This window comes from Leptonychotes weddellii, chromosome 7 (assembly GCF_054177405.1).
Source record: "Leptonychotes weddellii isolate Sample4059 chromosome 7, ASM5417740v2, whole genome shotgun sequence".
NCBI lineage: Eukaryota > Metazoa > Chordata > Mammalia > Carnivora > Phocidae > Leptonychotes > Leptonychotes weddellii.
This window is the reverse complement of record NC_138375.1, coordinates 39,596,570-39,617,663: the sequence shown is the minus strand read 5'-3', so window position 1 is coordinate 39,617,663 and position 21,094 is coordinate 39,596,570. Positions and strand designations below refer to the sequence as shown.

Here is a 21,094-nt window from a genome sequence, read left to right as displayed (position 1 = left end):
TCTAAACTCTGCCCACAGAGTGGTGGCAATGGAGAACCACTTCAGTGGAGTCAACCATCTCACAAATAACTATCCTTGGCCCAAGGCCATCTGGGGCAAAGACAGTGGATGGTTTAGGGGAATCCAGAGGTCATGAGCTTGCAGCAGTGAGCCAATCATAGCCCACAGAGGTGTTTTATTTGGCTTGCACAAGTTTTAAACAACGACTTTTCAAGTTGTTGACAACATTTAAAAATTAGAAAATTCCATAAAACACACCATATTTCTGGTTGTTCATAAAAAACTAGGAGATCTGGCCACACTGACCCCACATTTGCACAGGGCTACAACTGCCTGGAGCCAACAGCAGCTTTCTATGCAGAGCAGGTGCCTGTCCTCCAGTCCCCATGGTTGCCTCACTCCCTGTTGTATTATTCCCAGCCTGCTCCCTGAATCTATGCTATCTGCTTGGCTCCTGTTGGTGTTGGAATTTGAGAGCTAGCCCCCACTACTGTGGATATGTCTCCAAGGCCACATCTTACTCCTAAAGGATGAACAACAATCCTATAGCAGAGGAAGCTGACACTTTCTCCTTTGAACCCAAGATCCTATTCTCTGGCTCCAACAATTCACTCTTTTTTTTAAAGATTTATTTATTTGAGAGAGCAAGAGCGAGAGAGAGAGCATGAAAGCACACACGCATGTGCATGGGGAAGGGCAGAGGGAGAGAGAGAGAGAATCTCAAGCAGACTCCCCGCTGAGCACAGAGCCCAACTCAGGGCTCGGTCCCATGACCCTGAGATCATGACCTGAGCTGAAACCAAGAGTCAGACACTCAACCCGCTGAGCCACCCAGGAGCCCTTCCAACAATTGGCTCTTGGGAGGACAGCACCCTGGTGAGATTGGAGGAGGTGGAAAGGGAGAAAACTAGTTCCCCATCTTTAAGACAAAAGGAAATGAAGAGGAGCATGAGCCTGGAAGTCCTGGGACAGACAGTGGGTGGAGGATACGAGTATCTTTACACAGGGACATTTGTTTGGAGTCTTTCCTGTTAACTTTTGACCTTAGGGAATGGATTAGTCCTTTTAGAAGGACCCTTTCACCCTGGAAAATAGGCCTAAGCTGGCTCTCTACCTGGGCTCATCCTGTCCTTCCCCTTTCAGAAGAAAGAAGAGATTTCTCACCTAAGGCACTGGCTTCTCAGCATCTTCCAAATCCCTATTCTGTTTACTGTCAACAGTTCCCTGACACAGGGTCTGGCAAAATGCCCCACAAAACAGAGATGTTCTTAGTCTTCCGGCAGTGGAGGAGAAGAAATTTTAACCAGCATGAACATTTAAAAATAAAATAATAAGGGGCGCCTGGGTGGCTCAGTCGTTGGGCATCTGCCTTTGGCTCGGGTCATGATCCCAGGTCCTGGGATCGAGCCCCGCGTCGGGCTCCCTGCTCCGCGGGAAGCCTGCTTCTCCCTCTCCCGCTCCCCCTGCTTGTGTTCCCTCTCTCGCTGTGTCTCTCTGTGTCAGGTAGATAAAATCTTTAAGGAAAAAAAATAAATAAATAAAAATAATAAGTCAGCAATGGAGCCCCCAGCCCACCTTTCTTACCACCATGATATTGTCCCACTTCCTTGCTTGGATACCTCGGATGGTTTCCCCACATCCTTAAGATAAAGTCAGATCCTATCATGTCTCACACACTTGGGTCTGACATGGCCCGAGCTGACCTTTCGGGCTTCATCCTCCCTTTCTCACCCTGCCACTCTCTGGTTTCAGCCATGTGGCCTGTTTCAGTCCATGCCCTGTCCTGGTACATGGCCTTTGCACACGCTGTACTTTCTTTCAGAAGTTTCTTCTCCTCTCCTTTTGTCTAACTCCTGCTCTTCTTTCAGATCCTAGCCCAGCTGTTCTTTCTTGAGAGGAGTTTTTCCTGATACTGCAATACATCTCCTAGCACCATCCACTCCTTTTTTTTAAAACACTTATCACATAGAACATTATATTCATTCATGTGATTATTCGATTAATTATCCCTGTCCTCCACTAAACTTAAAGGTTTCCTAGAAAAGGAACCTTGACTATTTTTTGTTGTTGTTGTTGTTTTAAAAATTTTTATTAACATATAATGCATTATTTGTTTCAGGAGAACAGGTCTATGATTCATCAGTCTTACACAATTCATAGCACTCACCATAGCACATACCCTCCCCAGTGTCCATCACCCAGCCACCCTATCCCTCCCACCCCCCTCCACTCCAGCAACCCTCAGTTTGTTTCCGGAGATTAAGAGTCTCGTTTGTTTCCTGAGATTAAGAGTCTCTTATGGTTTATCTCCCTCTCTGGTTTAGTCTTGTTTCATTTTTCCCTCCCTTCCCCTATGATCCTCTGTCTTGTTTCTCAAATTCCTCATATCAGTGAGATCATATGATAATTGTCTTTCTCTGATTGACTTGTTTTGCTTCACATAATACCCTCTAGTTCCATCCACATTGTTGCAAATGGCAAGATTTCATTTTTTTGATGGCTGCACAATATTCCATTTATATATATACCACATATTCTTTATCCATTCATCTATTGATGGACATCTAGGCTCTTTCCATAGTTTGGCTATTGTGGACATTGCTGCTATAAACATTGGGGTGCACATGCCCCTTCAGATCAATACATTTGTATCTTTGGGGTAAATACCCAGTAGTGCAATTGCTGGGTCATAGGGTAGCTCTATTTTCGACTTTTTGAGGAGCCTCCATACTGTTTTCCAGAGTGGCTGTACCAGCTTGCATTCCCACCAACAGTGTAGGAGGGTTCCCGTTTCTCCGCATCCTCACCAACATCTGTTGTTTTCTGACTTGTTAATTTTAGCCATTCTGACTGGTGTGAGGTGGTATCTCATTGAGGTTTTGGTTTGGATTTCCCTGATGCTGAGTGATGTTGAGCACTTTTTCATGTGTCTGTTGGCCATTTGGATGTCTTCTTTGGAAAAATGTCTGTTCATGTCTTCTGCCCATTTCTTGATTGGATTGTTTGTTCTTTGGGTGGAACCTTGACTATTTTTGCCCTCTATAGTATCTTTAGTGTCTGGCACACAGTAGGACTTCAATAAATAAGAGGGAAATGAATGAATGAATCTCTGCCACATCTATGATCTCTAGGGAAGTCAGAGCTTCATTCATTCGTTCAGCAGATGTTTAAAGGTGTCTGCCCTTATGAAGCATTTAAAATATGCGCTATGTTGAGATGCGAAGATAATGAAACACAGTTTTAGGCCTGGAGGAATTCGACCCATCACAAGCATGAAGATCTGAACATAAAAAACTGAATGAGCCAGTGCGAAGGAGCCTGTTATAATATACGTGTAGATGCAGGGCCACGACTGCTCAGAGGAGAGAGGGAGCTGCTCAGCGTGGTGGGGTAGCAATGGCTGCATGGAGCAGGGGTGGTCATGCTGAGCTGAAGGGTGAGGAGGACTGACAGGCAGCAGTCTGCAAGGGCACGTGGGCAGGGAGGGCCACAGGAGCAATAGCCAGCAGGGAGGAGGAGCCAGCTAGTAGGTCAGTTGTCTAAAGGCAGATCCCATTCCCCCCACTTATTCATTATAGGATCTCGGGACAGTTACTCAGCTGCTCTATACCTGAGTTTTCCCACCAGTGAAGTGCAGATGATAATGGCCCCCTCCCACGTGGTTGTGAAGATTAGAGGAGTTTATTGAGAGAGAGAGAGAGATGAAGAGCTTGGAAGAACATCTGGACATGCAGGATCTCCATGAGTGTTGGCTGTTAGAATCCTGATAGAAAGGGAGCTGGGCAGGTGGTTGGGTTAAGACCTAGACTGTGGTGGGTCAGGGTGAATGGCGTAGAAGGATCTGGAATCCATTAGAAGTGGAATTGACAGCGGTTGGAAAAATCACTGGATGAGGAAAAGTCAAAGATGGGCCTGAGACGGGTGATGGGAAACATTTGTTTGTAGAGGAGAAATTATGAGGGCCCACCTCATGCCAGGAAGGACACTCAGTGGGCCCTCACACAGCCCTATGGGGTGGCTCTGCCACGTCCCCATTCTGCACGGTGCTTCCTGGGAATCTGGACACTGACCTCAGAGAGGGGGATGAGGCTGACAACACAGGCAATGACCCAGAAGCCACAGGCAGCAATTATAGGGACACTGGCTCTTAGAAGGTCAGGGTATGTGGAGGTGAGAGAAAGGAAAGGAAGAAGAAAAATCAGAGAGACAGAGAAAGAATTGTGAGATTCAGAGAGGTAAACAGGGGGAAGGGAGAGCAGCAGAGAGGGGGAGGAGGATGAGAGAGAAGGAGGATGGTGAGGGAGAAACAGAGAGAGAGAGAGAGAGGAGGGAAAGGGACAAGAGGGGATGGAGACAGAGAAGGTGCCAGGAGGAAAGCCAGCACGCAGCCAAAGGGACGGTTTACCAGCTGAGGCCCTCTTGTCCCTACACTCTTCCTGGGCCCCCTGGATCCTGGGTTCTTCCTTGTCAGGCCCCTCATCTTGGGGATGAGCTGGGTGGGGTCACCTGGGACAATATTCACACTGTCCCAGCAGAATGTGTCTTTCTTCCCTGACTGAAAGGGCCTCTGGCTGTGGGGCTTTCCAGAAACCTTCTCTGCTCCCCCTCATGCCTGCCCTCAGTCAGGGAAGAAAAAGGCCGAGACTGCTCAGCGGACAGAGGGAACTTGGCTGTACTGGTGACTTGGTTCTACTGAAAAAGGCAAGAACACTTGACTAACAGAAACCACTCCTCACACATGCTCCCATTTCCAGCATTGGAGACTTCACCCCAACACCGAACCCCCCCCTCTCCCCTCACAGCCCCCATCCCCACACTTCATTACTGCATCATTTAATTGCCTAAACAAGATAAAAAAAAAAAACTTACTGAAAGTTCCAGATGATCCACTGACCCCTATCTGCTCTGCTTTCCTTTTTTTTTTTTTTTTTTAAAGATTTTATTTATTTATTTGACAGAGAAAGACACAGCGAGAGAGGGAACACAAGCAGGGGGAGTGGGAGAGGGAGAAGCAGACTCCCTGCCAAGCAGGGAGCCCGATGCGGGACTCGATCCAGGGACTCCAGGATCATGACCTGAGCCGAAGGCAGTCGCTTAACCGACTGAGCCACCCAGGCGCCCTGCTCTGCTTTCCTTTAAGAGACCTTCCCTACCCAGCCCTGACTGCTCCGTCCGTGGGCTTGGATGCCCCGTCTCGCATAACCTCCATCTTGACTTCCCCCTCAGTTTATAGCCATAGTGCCTCAGAAAATTAAAACTAGACTTACAGATAACCAAATCCACCTTCCTCAATTTACAGGCAAGCTGAGAGGAGCCCAGAGGACACAAGCCCTCCCCCCCACAGTACATTGTGCACAGCATCCCTCCTAATGGTGAAAGTGGGACGTAGGTGGGAGCCTCTGCTGATCCCATGATCTCTGCTGTGCTCTCCCACTTCTTCACTTCCTCACTTGCCCTTCTCCTTCTCCAGAGTCCCATTCCCCCTTAATGTCCTTGTTCTCCAAAGACCAGAAAAATTCTGCCCTAGGATTTGGATGTATCTGCCAATTCACTCCCAAGAAAGTGGCCCTGGGAGCCCTTTGCTTAGGTCTCCCTCTTTCCACCTCTCCCCCAGGTCTCCTAACCACAGCCCGGCAGCTGGACAGAGAGAACAAGGACGAACATATCCTGGAGGTGAGTAGTGGTGTGAACTCATTCACTGGATTCAAAAACCTCCTGAAGAACTCCAAGCGGAAGCTAAGCCAGGCCTTGGGGTCACACGCGTGTCTCCAGGCACTGTGGCTGAGGAGGGTGCTGGGCTTAGCGAGGAGGAGTTTGTTAAGCTGAATCTTGCTGTGGTTGGTGGCAAAGACTCTCAGGGGCTTCCGTGGCTTTCCAGCACTGGAAAGGGAAGGAATCTGAAACCACGTCTGGGCTGGGCAGGAAGTGCTGATTGATTAGTAAAGCCTGCAGTGAGTGCAGGAAGAGGGAGTGGTGCACACATACTATGTACTTGCTGAGTCTGGTTTCCAGTTCATCCTTACAGCCAGAGAGAGAGTCACCCCAGGTCAAGCACTAGGTCAGTAGCTGGGGCCAGATGAAAACCCAGACCTTTGTTCTCTAGATCTGTGTGTTCTAGGATGTTTCTAAAGTCACATAAACATCCTTGGTGCCCATTCCAACAAGAGGAGTCGGTAAATCAGATAAAAGGGGAGTAAATCAGAAGGAATCTAGTTATGTCCCCTCTGGAGCGATTCACAACTGATGAACAAGTCTCTCTTCTAGTCTTAAAGAATCAGGTGGGAGGGACACACATTCTTCAGCAGAATTGAAATAAATTGGCCTTCTATCCTCCCAGGTCTGCACATTCCCTTTGTCAGAAATAGGTATTATTAGTAAGCAGCTGCTAAATGGCCTTCTGGGACTGAGGCATTCTCCCTAGTTCAGTAGAGGTATTTCTCTTTAAATACCAAAATATTTTAAAAATTCAGAACCACTTAGAGTGGAAATGTCGTATCTTGTAGGATGCCCTTGGGGCTATTGATGCATGGGACGATTTGCTCCTACATGTAATAGCCCCTAATTCTGAAATTGTCTTAGTGCCTTTTCTCTCCCTCTGGATTTCATTTCATGCATTGGTCCACATGTCTAACTCAAAAGGTACCACCCACTCCTTCATAAACATCTTCTCATTTGTTTTTTTCTAACCTCCAGTAGCTTAAGGAAACCGGAGAACAAAGTTTATAAGAGTTATAAGCAAATAAAAAGTAAATGGTCTCCGAGAAAATGGCCCATGGGCCTCCTGAGTAAAGAGCACCAGCTTTTCTCTAGAGCCTCTGTGGCTTTGTTTTCTTCCAATTCTTTCTGGTTTCTTTCTCTGTTCTTGCTGGCTTTCCTGTGGGCGAGGTTACCAGAGAGCTGGGCTCCAAGTAGGTGAAGTTATGATAATAAAAATCACAAGCATGTACCAAAGAACAGACTGACTAATATTTCCAGGCTGTGGAAGGCAGGGGTAGTGGTAGGGTTGCAGTGGGTGGAGATGCATACTCACTGCTTTGCATTTGGCAATTCATCCTCTATTCTGTCCCCAGGTGACTGTGCTGGACAACGGGGAGCCCTCCTTAAAGTCCACCTCCAGGGTGGTGGTACGCATCTTAGATGTCAATGACAACCCCCCTGTGTTCTCCCATAAGCTCTTCAATGTCCGCCTTCCAGAGAGGCTGAGCCCGGCCACCCCCGGGCCCGTGTACAGGCTGGTGGCTTCAGACCCTGATGAGGGTCTCAATGGCAGGGTCACCTACAGTATCGAGGAAAGAGATGAGGGGAGCTTCGATATCGACCCAGTCACAGGCATGGTGTCATCCAGCAGTACCTTCACAGCCGGAGAGTACAACATCCTCACGGTGAGGAGGGGATGGAGGCTGCGGACAGGGGAGTGTCATAACTGCTAAGGGATTTTATTTGAGGATACAGGAGAAGGGAAACAGTCATCAGGCATGGTGGAGGTGGTACTCCCTTCCCTGGCTCTCTCCGAGAGAAATGGGAGCCCTGACATCAGCCAAAGCATCAGAATTCTGGGCCTTTCTCTTTGAAGGCAATAAGGTCCTTGCCTGGGAAATCTGTTCTATTCTTAGAGGTAAGGATTTTGGTGAGAGTAGCATAGACTTTGGAGGTAAGCCTACGTTCCGGCCCTAGTTCTGCCATCTTACACCTGTGTGACTTTGGACAAGTCACTGAACCTCTTTGAGACTTTGTTTTATCATCTGTAAAATGGGGATAAGAACATTTTCCTTGTAGGAAGCCAAATAACAAGTGGTTAAGACATGGACTCTTGTGTCTGACAGCCTGAATCCAACCCCAGCCTCATTGCTGGCCAGGCAGATAATCCCTGGGAGCTGAATACATTTCCTCCTGCCAAAGGGAGATATAACGGTACCTCTCTCAGGGTTGTCATGAGAATTAAATTAGATATTGCACATATTGCTCTTAGAGCAGGGCCAGATACTAGTGAGAGCTCCATAAATTCTATTTAGTTTATGTTTATGGTTGTTAAGAAGGGCCCATGTATGCCAAGTCCAGCTTGGGAACTAGCACACAGTAAGGCTTCAGTTAATGGTGGCTCTGATTATTTTTTCCCTACACATGGAGTTCTTGAGCACAGGTTATTTGTTTTGTTCACCACTGTGCCTGCAGCAACTAGCATGGTGCCTGTTTACAGTGTGTTGAATGAATGGATGAATGGCTAAAAGTCCAGCTCCACCAGTCACAGGGCACTCTGTCTCTTGGCTGACCACCCGGGTCTTCTTTTTCTTGGCCGCAACCCTACAGACAAAGCCTCAATTTCAGGTTTGGCTTCTTTTCAGATCAAAGCAACAGACAGTGGGCAGCCTCCACTCTCAGCCAGTGTCCGGCTACACATCGAGTGGATCGCCCAGCCCCGGTCCTCCTCCATACCACTGGCCTTTGACGAGCCCCACTACAGCTTTACAGTCATGGAGACAGACCCTGTGAACCATATGGTGGGCGTCATCAGTGTGGAGGGCCGACCTGGTCTCTTCTGGTTCAACATCTCCGGTGAGAGCCCTGGGAGGGCCAGCCCCTCCCAACCTTATAGCCCAGCCTTGGTCCTCACAGAACAGTCCTTCTCAGTGCTCTCATTCAGGTCATGCTCCCCGGAACGCCCGCTTTGGCTATGAGTGGTGACTGTCTCTTCCTTTATTCTCCGGGGGAGCGGGTGAGTAGAAGCACCACTTCTGCCAAACTTGCCTTCCACACCAGCTATGATCTCATGAGAGGAGAGCCTCCATGGCCTTGCTGGTGCCCCCCTAGCCAGAGTTGGACAGAACTTCAATTACCCCAAGGGCCTGGGAGACTCAGGAGAAAGCACAAGTTTTGTGTTTCCTCTCCTGCCTCAATGTGAGATCCATGCAGAGCTGACATCATTCACCAGGAGTCTGAGGACTGCTGTACCCTGGGGCCATGCTTAACGTTCTAATCCCAGGTTGCATCCTCATGATCCATTCTCTCTCTTTTTTTTTTTTTTAAAGATTTTATTTATTTTTTAGAGCGCGAGCGAGAGAGAAACAGCATGAAAGGGGAGAGGGTCAGAGGGAGAAGCAGGCTCCCCGCTGAGCCGGGAGCCCTATGTGGGACTCGATCCCAGGACCCTGGGATCATGACCTGAGCCGAAGGCAGACGCTTAGCCATCTGAGCCACCCAGGCGCCTGATCCATTCTCTTTATAGGAGACACTTGGGTCCAAGCTCTCATGGTGTTCTCTGAAATTTCTTTCTGCCTCTAAACCAAGATTTTGTTAAAATATCCGGGGAGAGGAGAATCACAGACCCCTTTGGGAATCTGATGAATCGTTTGAGAATCTAATGAATGCTCAGGCCCTCTTCCCAGAAAGATTTGCATGTGCACACACACACACGTTTGCATACAAATATAAGGATTTATAGATTCTCTGAAACCCACCCAGGGATTCCAGGTTGAGAATCTCTGAGAGTTTCAGGACCACATGAACCATGGAGTCTTATTATAGAGATTTCCAGCCTGGTTCAGAGATTGGTTGTACACCTGTCCCAAGCTTTTTGACCTCCTGGATCTACTTTTAATTCTGATTCACTGTTCTTCCTGTTTGGCTTTCTTTCTTTCATACAAAATTAACATGTATACTCTGTAGATCCCTTAGGAAGCACCAATGAATGAGAAAAGAAATTAAAATCACCAAAACCCCCAACCAGTTAGAAGATAATCCACTGCTAAAATGTTGATGTCTCTCCGTTTAGTTGTTTTTCTTCACACACACACACACACACACACACGTGCACTTAGGATTATATTAAAGTATTGTTTTATAACCTTTTAAAATATAATATAACGTGAACATATTTCCATGCCACTAAACAGATTTCTATTTAGTAGACATTTAAATAGCTGCATACTGATTCTATATTTTAGATTTGTATAGTTTATGAAATCAATTCCCTCATGTTGAACAGAGTTAGTTTCATTCTTTCCTGCATATAGGCACCTTTAGACTCTGCAGACTGTCCTATAAACCATGAGGTAGAGCTCCATCATTCCTGCCTGCTTCAGTCCTGGCAGCAGAACGCGTTCTATGGCAAATACTGGACGTCCTCTGGTACTCATCAGTCCTTATAAGTCTATCTTTTTCTGTATAATCACTTAGATGCTAAAAAATTTGACAATAACTTGACAGGATCTACTACCACCTCCTCTCAATCTGCTGGCCAAATGCTGGGACAGTACTACTGCCCCCATCACTGAGGGTGCATGTGCTTTACCCCCTGCTCCCACTCTAGGTGGTGACAAGGACATGGACTTTGATATTGAGAAGACCACGGGCAGCATCGTCATCGCCAAGCCTCTCGACACAAGGAGGAGGTCGAGCTATAACTTGACCGTGGAGGTGACTGATGGGTCCCACACCATTGCCACTCAGGTTAGAGGCCGCCCCGGGGACCCCTGAGCTGAGAGGGGATGGGAGGCCTCCTTGGTTGGGATGAAACTACAGAAGAATTTCAGTGGATGTGGTATAGCTCAGAGGGCACTGAATTTGGAATCAAGGTTTTGCCTTCCAGTCTTACCTGATACACTTTCTACTTCTGTGCTCTTGGGACAATTCTTGTTTCCACTGTGGATCTCTGTGTAATCAAGGGCTTTGTCTAAATGAGCAGTTTTCAATTAAAGATAGAGTTCCATAGGGGCTACCAGGGGTACGAGAAAGGACAGTAAGTGGGGCTCTGGATTTCTACCATGGTTTCAGCCAGAGTTTTATCTGTTTCAGATGTTTTTGGAATTTCACAAAAAAATTCACTCGAAGAAAAGGCCCTTTGGATCAGAATATTGCTTTTGAAAACCACTAGACTGCATGTTATTTCAAAGCCTTGTGATTTTGAAATCCTATCATTCATTCAACAAATATTTATTGAGTGACAGCTGTGTGCCAGGCACTTTGCTAGGCACAGATGATATGGTGAAGAACCAGACAGACAAGGTCGCTGACCCCCTAGAGCTTACGGTCTACCTTCTCTCTCATTCTCCTCCCTAGGTCTACATCTTCATGATTGCCAATGTTAACCACCATCGGCCCCAGTTTCTGGAGGCTCATTATGAAGTCAGAGTTCCCCAGGATACACTGCCTGGGGTGGAGCTCCTCCGAGTCCAGGCCACGGATCCAGACAAGGGCAAGGGCCTAATCTATACCCTACATGGCAGCCAAGACCCGGAAAGTGCCAGCCTCTTCCAGCTGGACCCAAGCAGTGGTGTCTTGGTAACTGTGGGGAGGTTGGACCTGGGCTTGGGCCCCTCCCAGTACACACTGACAGTTATGGTGAGTAAGCTGAGAGATCAGGGAAAGATGTACTTGCATGTGGATGTGTGGGGGTGGACATGCACAGAGGCATGCTGAAGGTTCCCTTTCCCCTGACAAGCCAGGTGTACTGATGCTCATGATGACCCATGACATGAAATGTGACATTTTACAGCTGGCCAGGGGCACCTTCCATTAGGGATGCCTGAGAGTAAAGAAGAGGGGAGAGCTGCCAAGGAATCTCCCACAACCCTGGCTTTCTCTGGGTTCACTCCAAATACCCCCCAACAGTTTTCACCCCGCTCCATGACTGCATGACTACAATGGGGACTGACATGGTGTCAAGCTGGGAAGGACCGAAGACCATCCCCCCCTAGAGCAAGCACTGGGGTGAGGAAGTGAGATGTGCGGGGCATTAACATTGAAGGACTCCCTTTCAGGGTTCTGTGCCCGCACTTTTGTGATCCTAAGAGGGAGCCTCCTCCAATCTATGCCCTGTGTGCCTCATGTGTCTCACTGTGTCCCAGCCCTGACCTGACCCACTTCTCTCATCTTACACCTGAGGCCCACAGAGGGACAGAGACTTGCTCACCATCATACAGTTCTTTATGATGGAATCAGAATCAAAGCCAGCCTCCCTGACTCAAGGTGCAGGGTTTTATGTGCTAGTTTATCATCCTCTGGGCATATAAATATACATTAAAGGCTCTGCAAAGTACTGCAGTAAAGAAAACTTTAACTTCATTTAATTTAGTGCCCCCTAAATTTAGTCGACCATAGAATTTTTTTTCCCTGCGTAGCATGTTAACATCTTGAGGAACTAATAGTCTCTGAGACCTAATTTGGAAAATACTGTTTCTGTGCTTATTTCTGCCTTTCTCCTAAAGTGGGATTATCCATGAAAATAGCTAAGCCTAATAATCACTAATTTATAAATTTATTTTTTAAAAAAGAGAGCATAAATGAGAGCAAAATTTAAATGAATACAGAAAGTTACAATTAGGTATGTTTTTCACTGGCCTTGTATTTCATTGACCTTAATTTAACCCTGCCTCCTCCCATTCCATTTGCTGCTCATGGAATTATCCCCTTGGGCCCATAGGCCCGAGACCAGGAGATGCCCATCAAGAGGAACTTTGTGTGGGTGTCCATTTACGTAGAGGATGGAAACCTCCACCCACCCCACTTCACCCAGCTCCACTATGAAGCAAGTGTTCCTGACACGACGGCCCCTGGCACAGAGCTGCTCCAGGTCCGAGCCATGGATGGTGACCGGGGAGCCAATGCTGAGGTCCACTACTCCCTCCTCAAAGGTGAGAGGCTTGGCCATGAGTCCAGAGCATGAGGGAAGAGTCTCTGACAATAAGAAAAAGCACCAGAGGCATGAATTTGCAAGTAAATCAAATGCCAGGTTCTCTAAGCTTTGGCAAATACCATTTCTAGAGCATTCTCTGGGATTATAATAACCTAACTTAATACACTTCCGAAGGTGGTAAGAATAATTACTAAGGGCCTACTTAAGTTATGGAAGAATTTCTATACATATTATATAAATTCACCAACAACCATATTTGTAAAACATGCTTATGAAGTCCATGTAGTATCTTTGTGCCTTTACAATAGAAGGGACCTATAAATTCCTTATAAGATGTATGGCACAGTTTTAGGAATTACATTTAGGAGTAACATTTTCTGTTAAGGCCGTATCATGATTTCATATCTGTTATATGGTTTTCCCCTCTCAAAACTGGAACAATATTCCCTGTGCCCGAAAGTCTTTGTAAAGATTAAAAGAGAAAATGTATGTTAATACATGTTGTAAACTGTAAAATATTATATGAATGCCAAGGGTTTATTGCTATCATTGATGAGTGTTAATTAAAATGTCAATATCTAGTATCCAACTAATTATTAATAATTTTAATGTTTGATAATTCATAATTAATGATATTTAATAATTATTATTATCTTTAATAAAGTTAATACTCCATAGAACTAGATGTTGTGGAGGGACAAAATGAACGTGACTTGCTTTCTGCTCTCACAGAGTATAATGTTCATTTATTACTTATATGCTTTCCAGAAATCAGAGCTTTTGCATTTTTTTTTTTTTTAAGAAACAGAAGTTGTTATACTTCACCATGCGGCAGAAATCTATGCATCACTGAAGAACAATAATACAAATTCTAACCCATTAATTGCTTACTTTTTGTGATTTATGAAGCATACTCACGTCTTCTATCTCATTTTATCTCATTGACAACCCCATTGATGGAGGTATTAATTTTATTTTCCAGATAAGTTAAGATTAGTTTTAAACTATTCTTCTGATTATAGAAATAACACATGCTTATTTTTTAAAACATGAGAGAAGCAGGAATATATAGAGAAGAAAATAGCACTCAGCCATAGTTTTCTGCACAGACAAAATAATTTTGTGTATTTCCATCTTTTTTAAAAAATATTTTATTTATTTATTTGACAGAGAGAGACACAGAGAGGGAACACAAGCAGGGGGAGTGGGAGAGGGAGAAGCAGGCTTCCCGCCGAGCAGGGAGCCCGATGCAGGGCTCGATCCCAGGACCCTGGGACCATGACCTGAACCGAAGGCAGAAGCTTAACGACTGAGCCACCCAGGCGCCCCTCTTATCTTTTTGGTGCATCTTTTTGCCATAGTAAGATTGAAGTGAATATACAATTTTGTGCCCCAATTTTTTCTCTCAGCAATATAACATAAATTTTAATTATGCTTAGGTAGTTTCCTTGGCTACTTCTAATAGAACTATTTTTAAACTGCAGTCTACCTATTGAAACTGTGTTCTTTGACAGAACTTAGGGTTTGTATCACATGCGCAAATTGGGAAACCACCTCACTAGTCAGCTGGAGAATGGCTTCCATGAGTGGGGGGAATCAGATAAACTGTTTTGTGATGAAGCCTAGCTATTTGTCTCCCATTGAAATAATAAAATACGTACCTGAGTGATAAACAGCATAAGAATAGTAAAGAGCAATACTTCCCTGAGTGGAAAACCTGTACCCCTGGTGGTAAGCAGAATTATTCAGGTGTTACTGAGTCATGGCATTAAATAGGTAAGCATCTCATTACAAGAAAAAAAATGTGCCTATGGGAGATAATGGATGTCAACTAAACTTATTTTGGCAATCACTTTGCAATATATATGTACATCAAATCATTATGTTTTACACCTTAAACCAACAAAATATTATATGTCAATTATATCTCAATAAAACTGAGGGGGGTTATGCAGTTATGCAAGATGAAATTCTAGAGATCTGCTGTATGACATTGTGCTTATAGTTAACAATATTGTGCTATAATCTTAAACATTTGTTAAGAGGTAGATCTCATGTTATCTGTTCTTACCATAAAAAGAAAGAGAGAAGGAGGGAGGGAGGAAGGGAGGGAGGAAGGGAGGAAGGGAGGGAGGAAGGGAGGAAGGGAGGGAGGAAGGAAGGAAGGGAGGAAGGAAGGAAGGAAGGAAGGAAGGAAGGAAGGAAGGAAGGAAGGAAAGAAGGAAAGAAGGAAAGAAGGAAGGAAGGAAGGAAGTGTTGCTGTTAGTTAGACTTTTAAAACTGTGATAACTTTGAGACACTATTTTTTAGGGAAACACAATTAATTTTCCACATTATTTTTTGTGAATCATATAATGTATAACTGTAACTTTCTTTAAAACTTAAATTTGAAATGTTATTATGCATTTATCAAAATAAATATTAAATTTTAATTTTATTAAATTTTAAAAGGCCTACAAAAAATAGGCTACCAGATGTGGAAAAAGTACTCCCCCTTGATTCTCATTTGGGCTTCCTGATAAGTCAAGGACAACGCTTTCCCTGGGTACTAGAATCTCTTTAATTCTTCCCTAACACTTGCTACTCTTTGTTTTTACCATAGGAAGAGGATAGGTTTCAGGCTCACATCCTATAACAAGCAATAGATTTTACCCAGATTTTAATAAGATATTTTTTCCCACTGACTTGTTTCTATGGTAATCTCTGATTTATGGCAAGCAATAATGATTTTCTTTTCTAAAGTAGCGATACAAAAGTTGCCTGTTCAAATATTTTAAATTTAAGAAAATGAGTCCATTTAAAGGAAAATATCCATTCAATAATAGTACAAAATAGTAAAGGTAGGGGCTGGGTATTGAAAAAAATTGTAAAGGCAATGTGAGAATGCCTGCAGTTTAGGAAATCCAGATGTGGTAGAAAGGGCATTTGATCAGGAGCGTCAAGGTCTGGGTGTTCTATCCACGACCTCCCCACTTAACTCTGTGCCACTCAACTCCCAAGCCGGACAGGAAAGGATCTTCCCACCATAGACTATACTGGGAGCAGACAGAGCAGTGTATTAAAGTCTCTCCTATAAAAGCCACCAGTGAAATAGAGTGGAGTGTATTTTCCTACAAACCATACATTTCCTTCCTTTGCTTTCAAGACCTTCTGCAGCTTTGGTTTGCAGCTTAAGTTGTGACCCCAAAACTGAGTGATCACTGAAGCTGCCATTTATGGAGTACCTACTATGTGCCTCATGTAAGGTATTTTAAAAAGTAGGTATCTTCCCTATAAACTATATCAGGGTAACATGGGATATAGATTTTTGTCCTGTACAAGTTTTGTGTGATAGCCCTTTACTGATCTAGAAAGTATCTCTTGAACATGTGGTAAATTTCAGTTTGTCTTGTCTTTTGTTTCAGGGAACAGTGAGGGTTTCTTCAACATTGATGCCCTGCTAGGCATCATCACTCTGGCCCAGAAACTTGATCAGGCAAATCATGCCCGGTATAGTCTGACAGTCAAGGCAGAAGATCAAGGCTCCCCACAGTGGCATGACCTGGCTACAGTGATCATTAATGTCTACCCCTCAGATAGCAGTGCCCCCATCTTCTCCAAAGCTGAGTACTTTGTAGAGATCCCTGAATCAATCCCTATTGGCTCCCCAATCCTTCTTGTGTCAGCTACAAGTTCCTCAGAAGTTACCTATGAGTTAAGAGAGGGAAACAAGGATGGTGTATTCTCCATGAACTCATATTCTGGCCTCATTTCCACCCAGAAGAAACTGGACCATGAGAAAATTTCATCTTACCAGCTGAAAATCCGAGGCAGCAATATGGCAGGTGCATTTACTGATGTCATGGCTCTTGTTTACATCATTGATGAAAATGACAATCCTCCCATGTTCTTAAAGTCCATTTTTGTGGGCCAAGTTAGTGAAGCAGCTCCATTATACAGCATGATCATGGATGAAAACAACAACCCCCTTGTGATTCGTGCCTCTGACCGTGATGAAGAAGCTAATTCCTTGTTGGTCTATGAAATTTTGGAGCCAGAGGCTTTGAAGTTTTTCAAAATTGATCCCAGCATGGGAACCCTAATCATCATATCAGAGATGGATTATGAGAGCATGCCCTCTTTCCAATTCAGTGTCTATGTTCATGACCAAGGAAACCCTATCTTATTTGCATCCAGGCCTGTCCAGGTCATCATCAACGTCAGGGATGTAAATGACTCTCCTCCCAGGTTCTCAGACCATGTATATGAAGTAGCAGTAGTGAAGCCCATCCATCGGGGTATGGAGCTCCTCATCGTGCAGGCCAGCGATGATGACTCAGAAGTCAATTATAGCATCAAAACTGGCAATGCTGATGAAGCTGTTGCCATCCATCCCATCATGGGTCATATATCTGTGTTGAATCCTGCTTTCCTGGGGGTCTCTCGGGAGCTCACCATCAGGGCTTCTGATGGCCTGTATCAAGACACTGCACTCGTAAAAATTTTTTTGACACAAGCCCTTAACACAAGCTTACAGTTTGATCAGATTATCTATAGGGCAACCGTGAAGGAGAATTTACAGGGTAGAAAGGCACTGGTGATTCTTGGCGCCCAGGGCAATCATTTGAATGACACTCTTTCCTACTTCCTGTTGAATGGCACGGATATGTTTCATATGGTCAAGTCAGCAGGTGTGTTGCAGACAAGAGGTGTGGTGTTTGACAGAGAAGAGCAGGACACTTATGAGGTGGCAGTGGAATTGAGGGACAATCGGACCCCTCAGCGAGTGGCTCAGGCTCTGGTCAGAGTCTCTGTTGAGGATGTCAATGACAATCCCCCTCAATTTAAGCATCTGCCCTACTACACGATTATCCAAGATGGCACAGAGCCCGGGGATGTCCTCTTTCAGGTATCTGCCACTGACCAGGACTTGGGGGTAAATGGTGCTGTCACATATGCATTTGCAGAAGATTACACATATTTTCGAATTGACCCCTATCTTGGGGACATATCACTGAAGAAACCCTTTGATTATCAAGCTTTAAATAAGTATCACCTCAAAGTCATTGCTCAGGATGGAGGAACCCCATCCCTCCAGACTGAGGAAGAGGTACTTGTCACCGTGAGAAATAAATCCAACCCACTGTTTCAGAGTCCTTACTACAAAGTGAGAGTGCCTGAAAATATCACACTGTATACACCAATTCTCCACACCCAGGCCCGAAGTCCAGAGGGACTTCGACTCATTTACAACATTGTGGAGGAAGAGCCCTTGATGCTGTTCACCACTGACTTTAAGACTGGTGTTCTGACAGTAACAGGCCCTTTGGACTATGAATCTAAGACCAAACATGTGTTCACGGTCAGAGCCACAGACACAGCTCTGGGGTCATTTTCTGAAGCCACAGTGGAAGTCCTGGTGGAGGACGTCAATGATAATCCTCCCACTTTCTCTCAATTGGTCTACACTACTTCAGTCTCAGAAGGTTTGCCTGCTCAGACCCCTGTGATCCAACTGTTGGCTTCTGACCAGGATTCAGGGCAGAACCGTGATGTCTCCTATCAGATCATAGAGGATGGCTCAGATATTTCCAAATTCTTCCAGATCAATGGGAGCACAGGGGAGATGTCCACAGTTCAAGAGCTGGATTACGAAACTCAACAACACTTTCATGTGAAGGTCAGGGCCATGGATAGAGGAGACCCCCCACTCACTGGTGAAACCCTTGTGGTTGTTAATGTATCTGACATCAATGATAACCCCCCAGAGTTCAGGCAACCTCAGTACGAAGCCAATGTCAGTGAGCTGGCAACCTGTGGACACCTGGTTCTTAAAGTCCAAGCTCTTGACCCCGACAGCAGGGATGCCTCCCATCTGGAGTACCTGATCCTTTCTGGCAATCAGGACAGGCACTTCTCCATTAACAGCTCATCAGGAATAATTTCTATGTTCAACCTTTGCAAAAAGCACCTGGACTCTTCTTACAATTTGAGGGTAGGTGCTTCTGATGGGGTCTTCCAAGCAATTGTGCCAGTGTATATCAACACTACAAATGCCAACAAGTATAGCCCAGAGTTCCAGCAGCATGTTTATGAGGCAGAATTAGCAGAGAATGCGAAAGTGGGAACGAAGGTGATTGAGTTGCTAGCCATAGACAAAGACAGTGGTCCCTATGGCACTGTAGATTATACCATCATCAATAAACTAGCAGGTGAGAAGTTCTCCATAAACCCCAATGGCCAGATCACCACTCTGCAGAAACTGGATCGGGAAAATTCAACAGAAAGAGTTATTGCTATTAAAGTCATGGCTCAGGATGGAGGAGGACGAGTGGCCTTCTGCACTGTGAAGATCATCCTGACAGATGAAAATGACAACCCTCCACAATTTAAAGCATCTGAGTACACAGTGTCCATTCAATCCAATGTCAGTAAAGATTCCCCAGTTATCCAGGTGTTGGCCTACGATGCAGATGAGGGTCAGAATGCAGATGTCACCTATTCAGTGGACTCAATAAAGGACTTGGATGAAGAGGTCATTGAAGTCAACCCAACTACTGGTGTTGTCAAGGTGAAGGAGAGCTTGTTGGGATTGGAAAATCGGGCCTTTGACTTAAAAATCAAAGCCCAAGATGGGGGCCCTCCTCACTGGAACTCCCTGGTGCTGTTACGACTTCAGGTGGTTCCTAATGAAGTATCCTTGCCCAAATTTTCTGAACCTCTGTATACTTTCTCTGCATCTGAAGATCTTCCAGAAGGGTCTGAAATTGGTTCTGTTAAAGCAGTGGCCGCGCAAGATCCAGTCATCTATAGTCTAGTGCAGGGCACCACACCAGAGAGCAACAAGGATGGTGTCTTCTCCTTGGACCGAAACACAGGAGTTCTAAAGGTGAGAAAGGCCATAGACTATGAGTCCACCAAATGGTACCAGATTGATTTAATGGCACATTGTCCCCATAATGACACTCACTTGGTTTCCTTGGTCTCTGTCAATATCCAAGTGAAGGATGTCAATGACAATAGGCCTATATTTGAGGCTGATCCCTATAAGGCTGTTCTCACTGAGAATATGCCAGTGGGGACCTCAGTCATTCAAGTGACTGCCAATGACCAGGACACTGGCGATGATGGCCAGGTGAGCTACAGGCTGCCAGTGGACCCTGGTAGCAATATCCATGAGCTCTTTGCCATTGACAGTGAGACTGGCTGGATCACCACACTCCAGGAACTTGACTGTGAGACCCACCAGACCTACCACTTTTATGTGGTGGCCTATGACCATGGAAGGACCATCCAGCTATCTTCTCAGGTTCTGGTTGAAGTCTCCATTACAGATGAGAATGACAATGCTCCCCGATTTGCTTCTGAAGACTACAGAGGATCTGTGGTTGAGAACAGTGAACCTGGTGAACTTGTAGTCACTCTTAAAACCTTGGATGCTGATATCTCTGAGCAGAACAGACAGGTCACCTGCTATATCACAGGTAAGGAAAACTGTCTTGGAATGGAGGCACTGGGGTACATTGAAAAAAGTATAGTAAGAGGTGCCCTAAGACATGGATTTAAGTCCTGGCTCTTCTACCTATTATCAATGTGACCTTGGGTATATTAATTAACCTCCCAGGACCTCAGGTGCTTCATCTGTAGACTTTGCATGCCTGTTCTCATTCACCTCACAAGGATGCTGGTAAGATCTAACTTTTTAAAAATTAACATATAATGTATTATTTGTTTCAGGGGTACAGGTCTGTGATTCATCAGTCTTACACAGTTCACAGTGCTCACCATAGGACATACCTTCCTCAATGTCCATCACCCAGCCACCCCATCCCTCCCACCCCCCTCCACTCCAGCAACCGTCAGTTTGTTTCCCAAGATTAAGAGTCTCTCATGATTTCTCTCCCCCTCTGGTTTCGTCTTGTTCCACTTTTTCCTCTCTTCCCCTACAATCCTCTGCCTTGTTTCTCAAATTCCACACATCAGTAAGATCATATGATAATTGTCTTTCTCTGATTGACTTATTTTGCTTAGCATAATACCCTCTAGTTCCACCCACATTGTTGTAAATGGCAAGATTTCATTTTTTGATGGCTGCATAATATTCTATCGTGTATAGCTATATACCACATCTTCTTTATCCATGCATCTATTGATGGACATCTAGGCTCTTTCCATAGTTTGGCTATTGTGGACATTGCTGCTATAAACATTGGGGTGCTCGTGCCCCTTCGGATCACTACATTTGTATCTTTGGGATAAATACCCAGTAGTGCAATTGCTGGGTCATACGGTAGCTCTATTTTCAACTTTTTGAGGAACCTCCATACTGTTTTCAGAGTGGCTGTACCAGCTTGCATTCCCACCAACAGTGTAGGAGGGTTTCCATTTCTCCACATCCTCGCCAATATCTGTCGTTTCCTGACTTGTTAATTTCAGCCATTCTGACTGGTGTGAGGTGGTATCTCACTGAGGTTTTGGTTTGGA

General features: G+C 45.1%; 1 protein-coding gene across 1 annotated transcript in view; it reads left to right on the top strand.

The window, feature by feature from the left end:
• FAT2 (FAT atypical cadherin 2) overlaps nt 1-21,094 on the top strand; it is a 63,415-nt gene that overhangs the window by 5,764 nt on the left and 36,557 nt on the right. Inside the window, exons 3-9 of the mRNA XM_081825654.1 lie at nt 5,615-5,673; nt 7,071-7,382; nt 8,343-8,553; nt 10,307-10,446; nt 11,056-11,337; nt 12,419-12,629; nt 16,036-20,094. Of these exons, the coding sequence (XP_081681780.1) occupies nt 5,615-5,673; nt 7,071-7,382; nt 8,343-8,553; nt 10,307-10,446; nt 11,056-11,337; nt 12,419-12,629; nt 16,036-20,094 (5,274 nt within the window). The remainder of the gene's footprint in view (nt 1-5,614; nt 5,674-7,070; nt 7,383-8,342; nt 8,554-10,306; nt 10,447-11,055; nt 11,338-12,418; nt 12,630-16,035; nt 20,095-21,094) is intronic.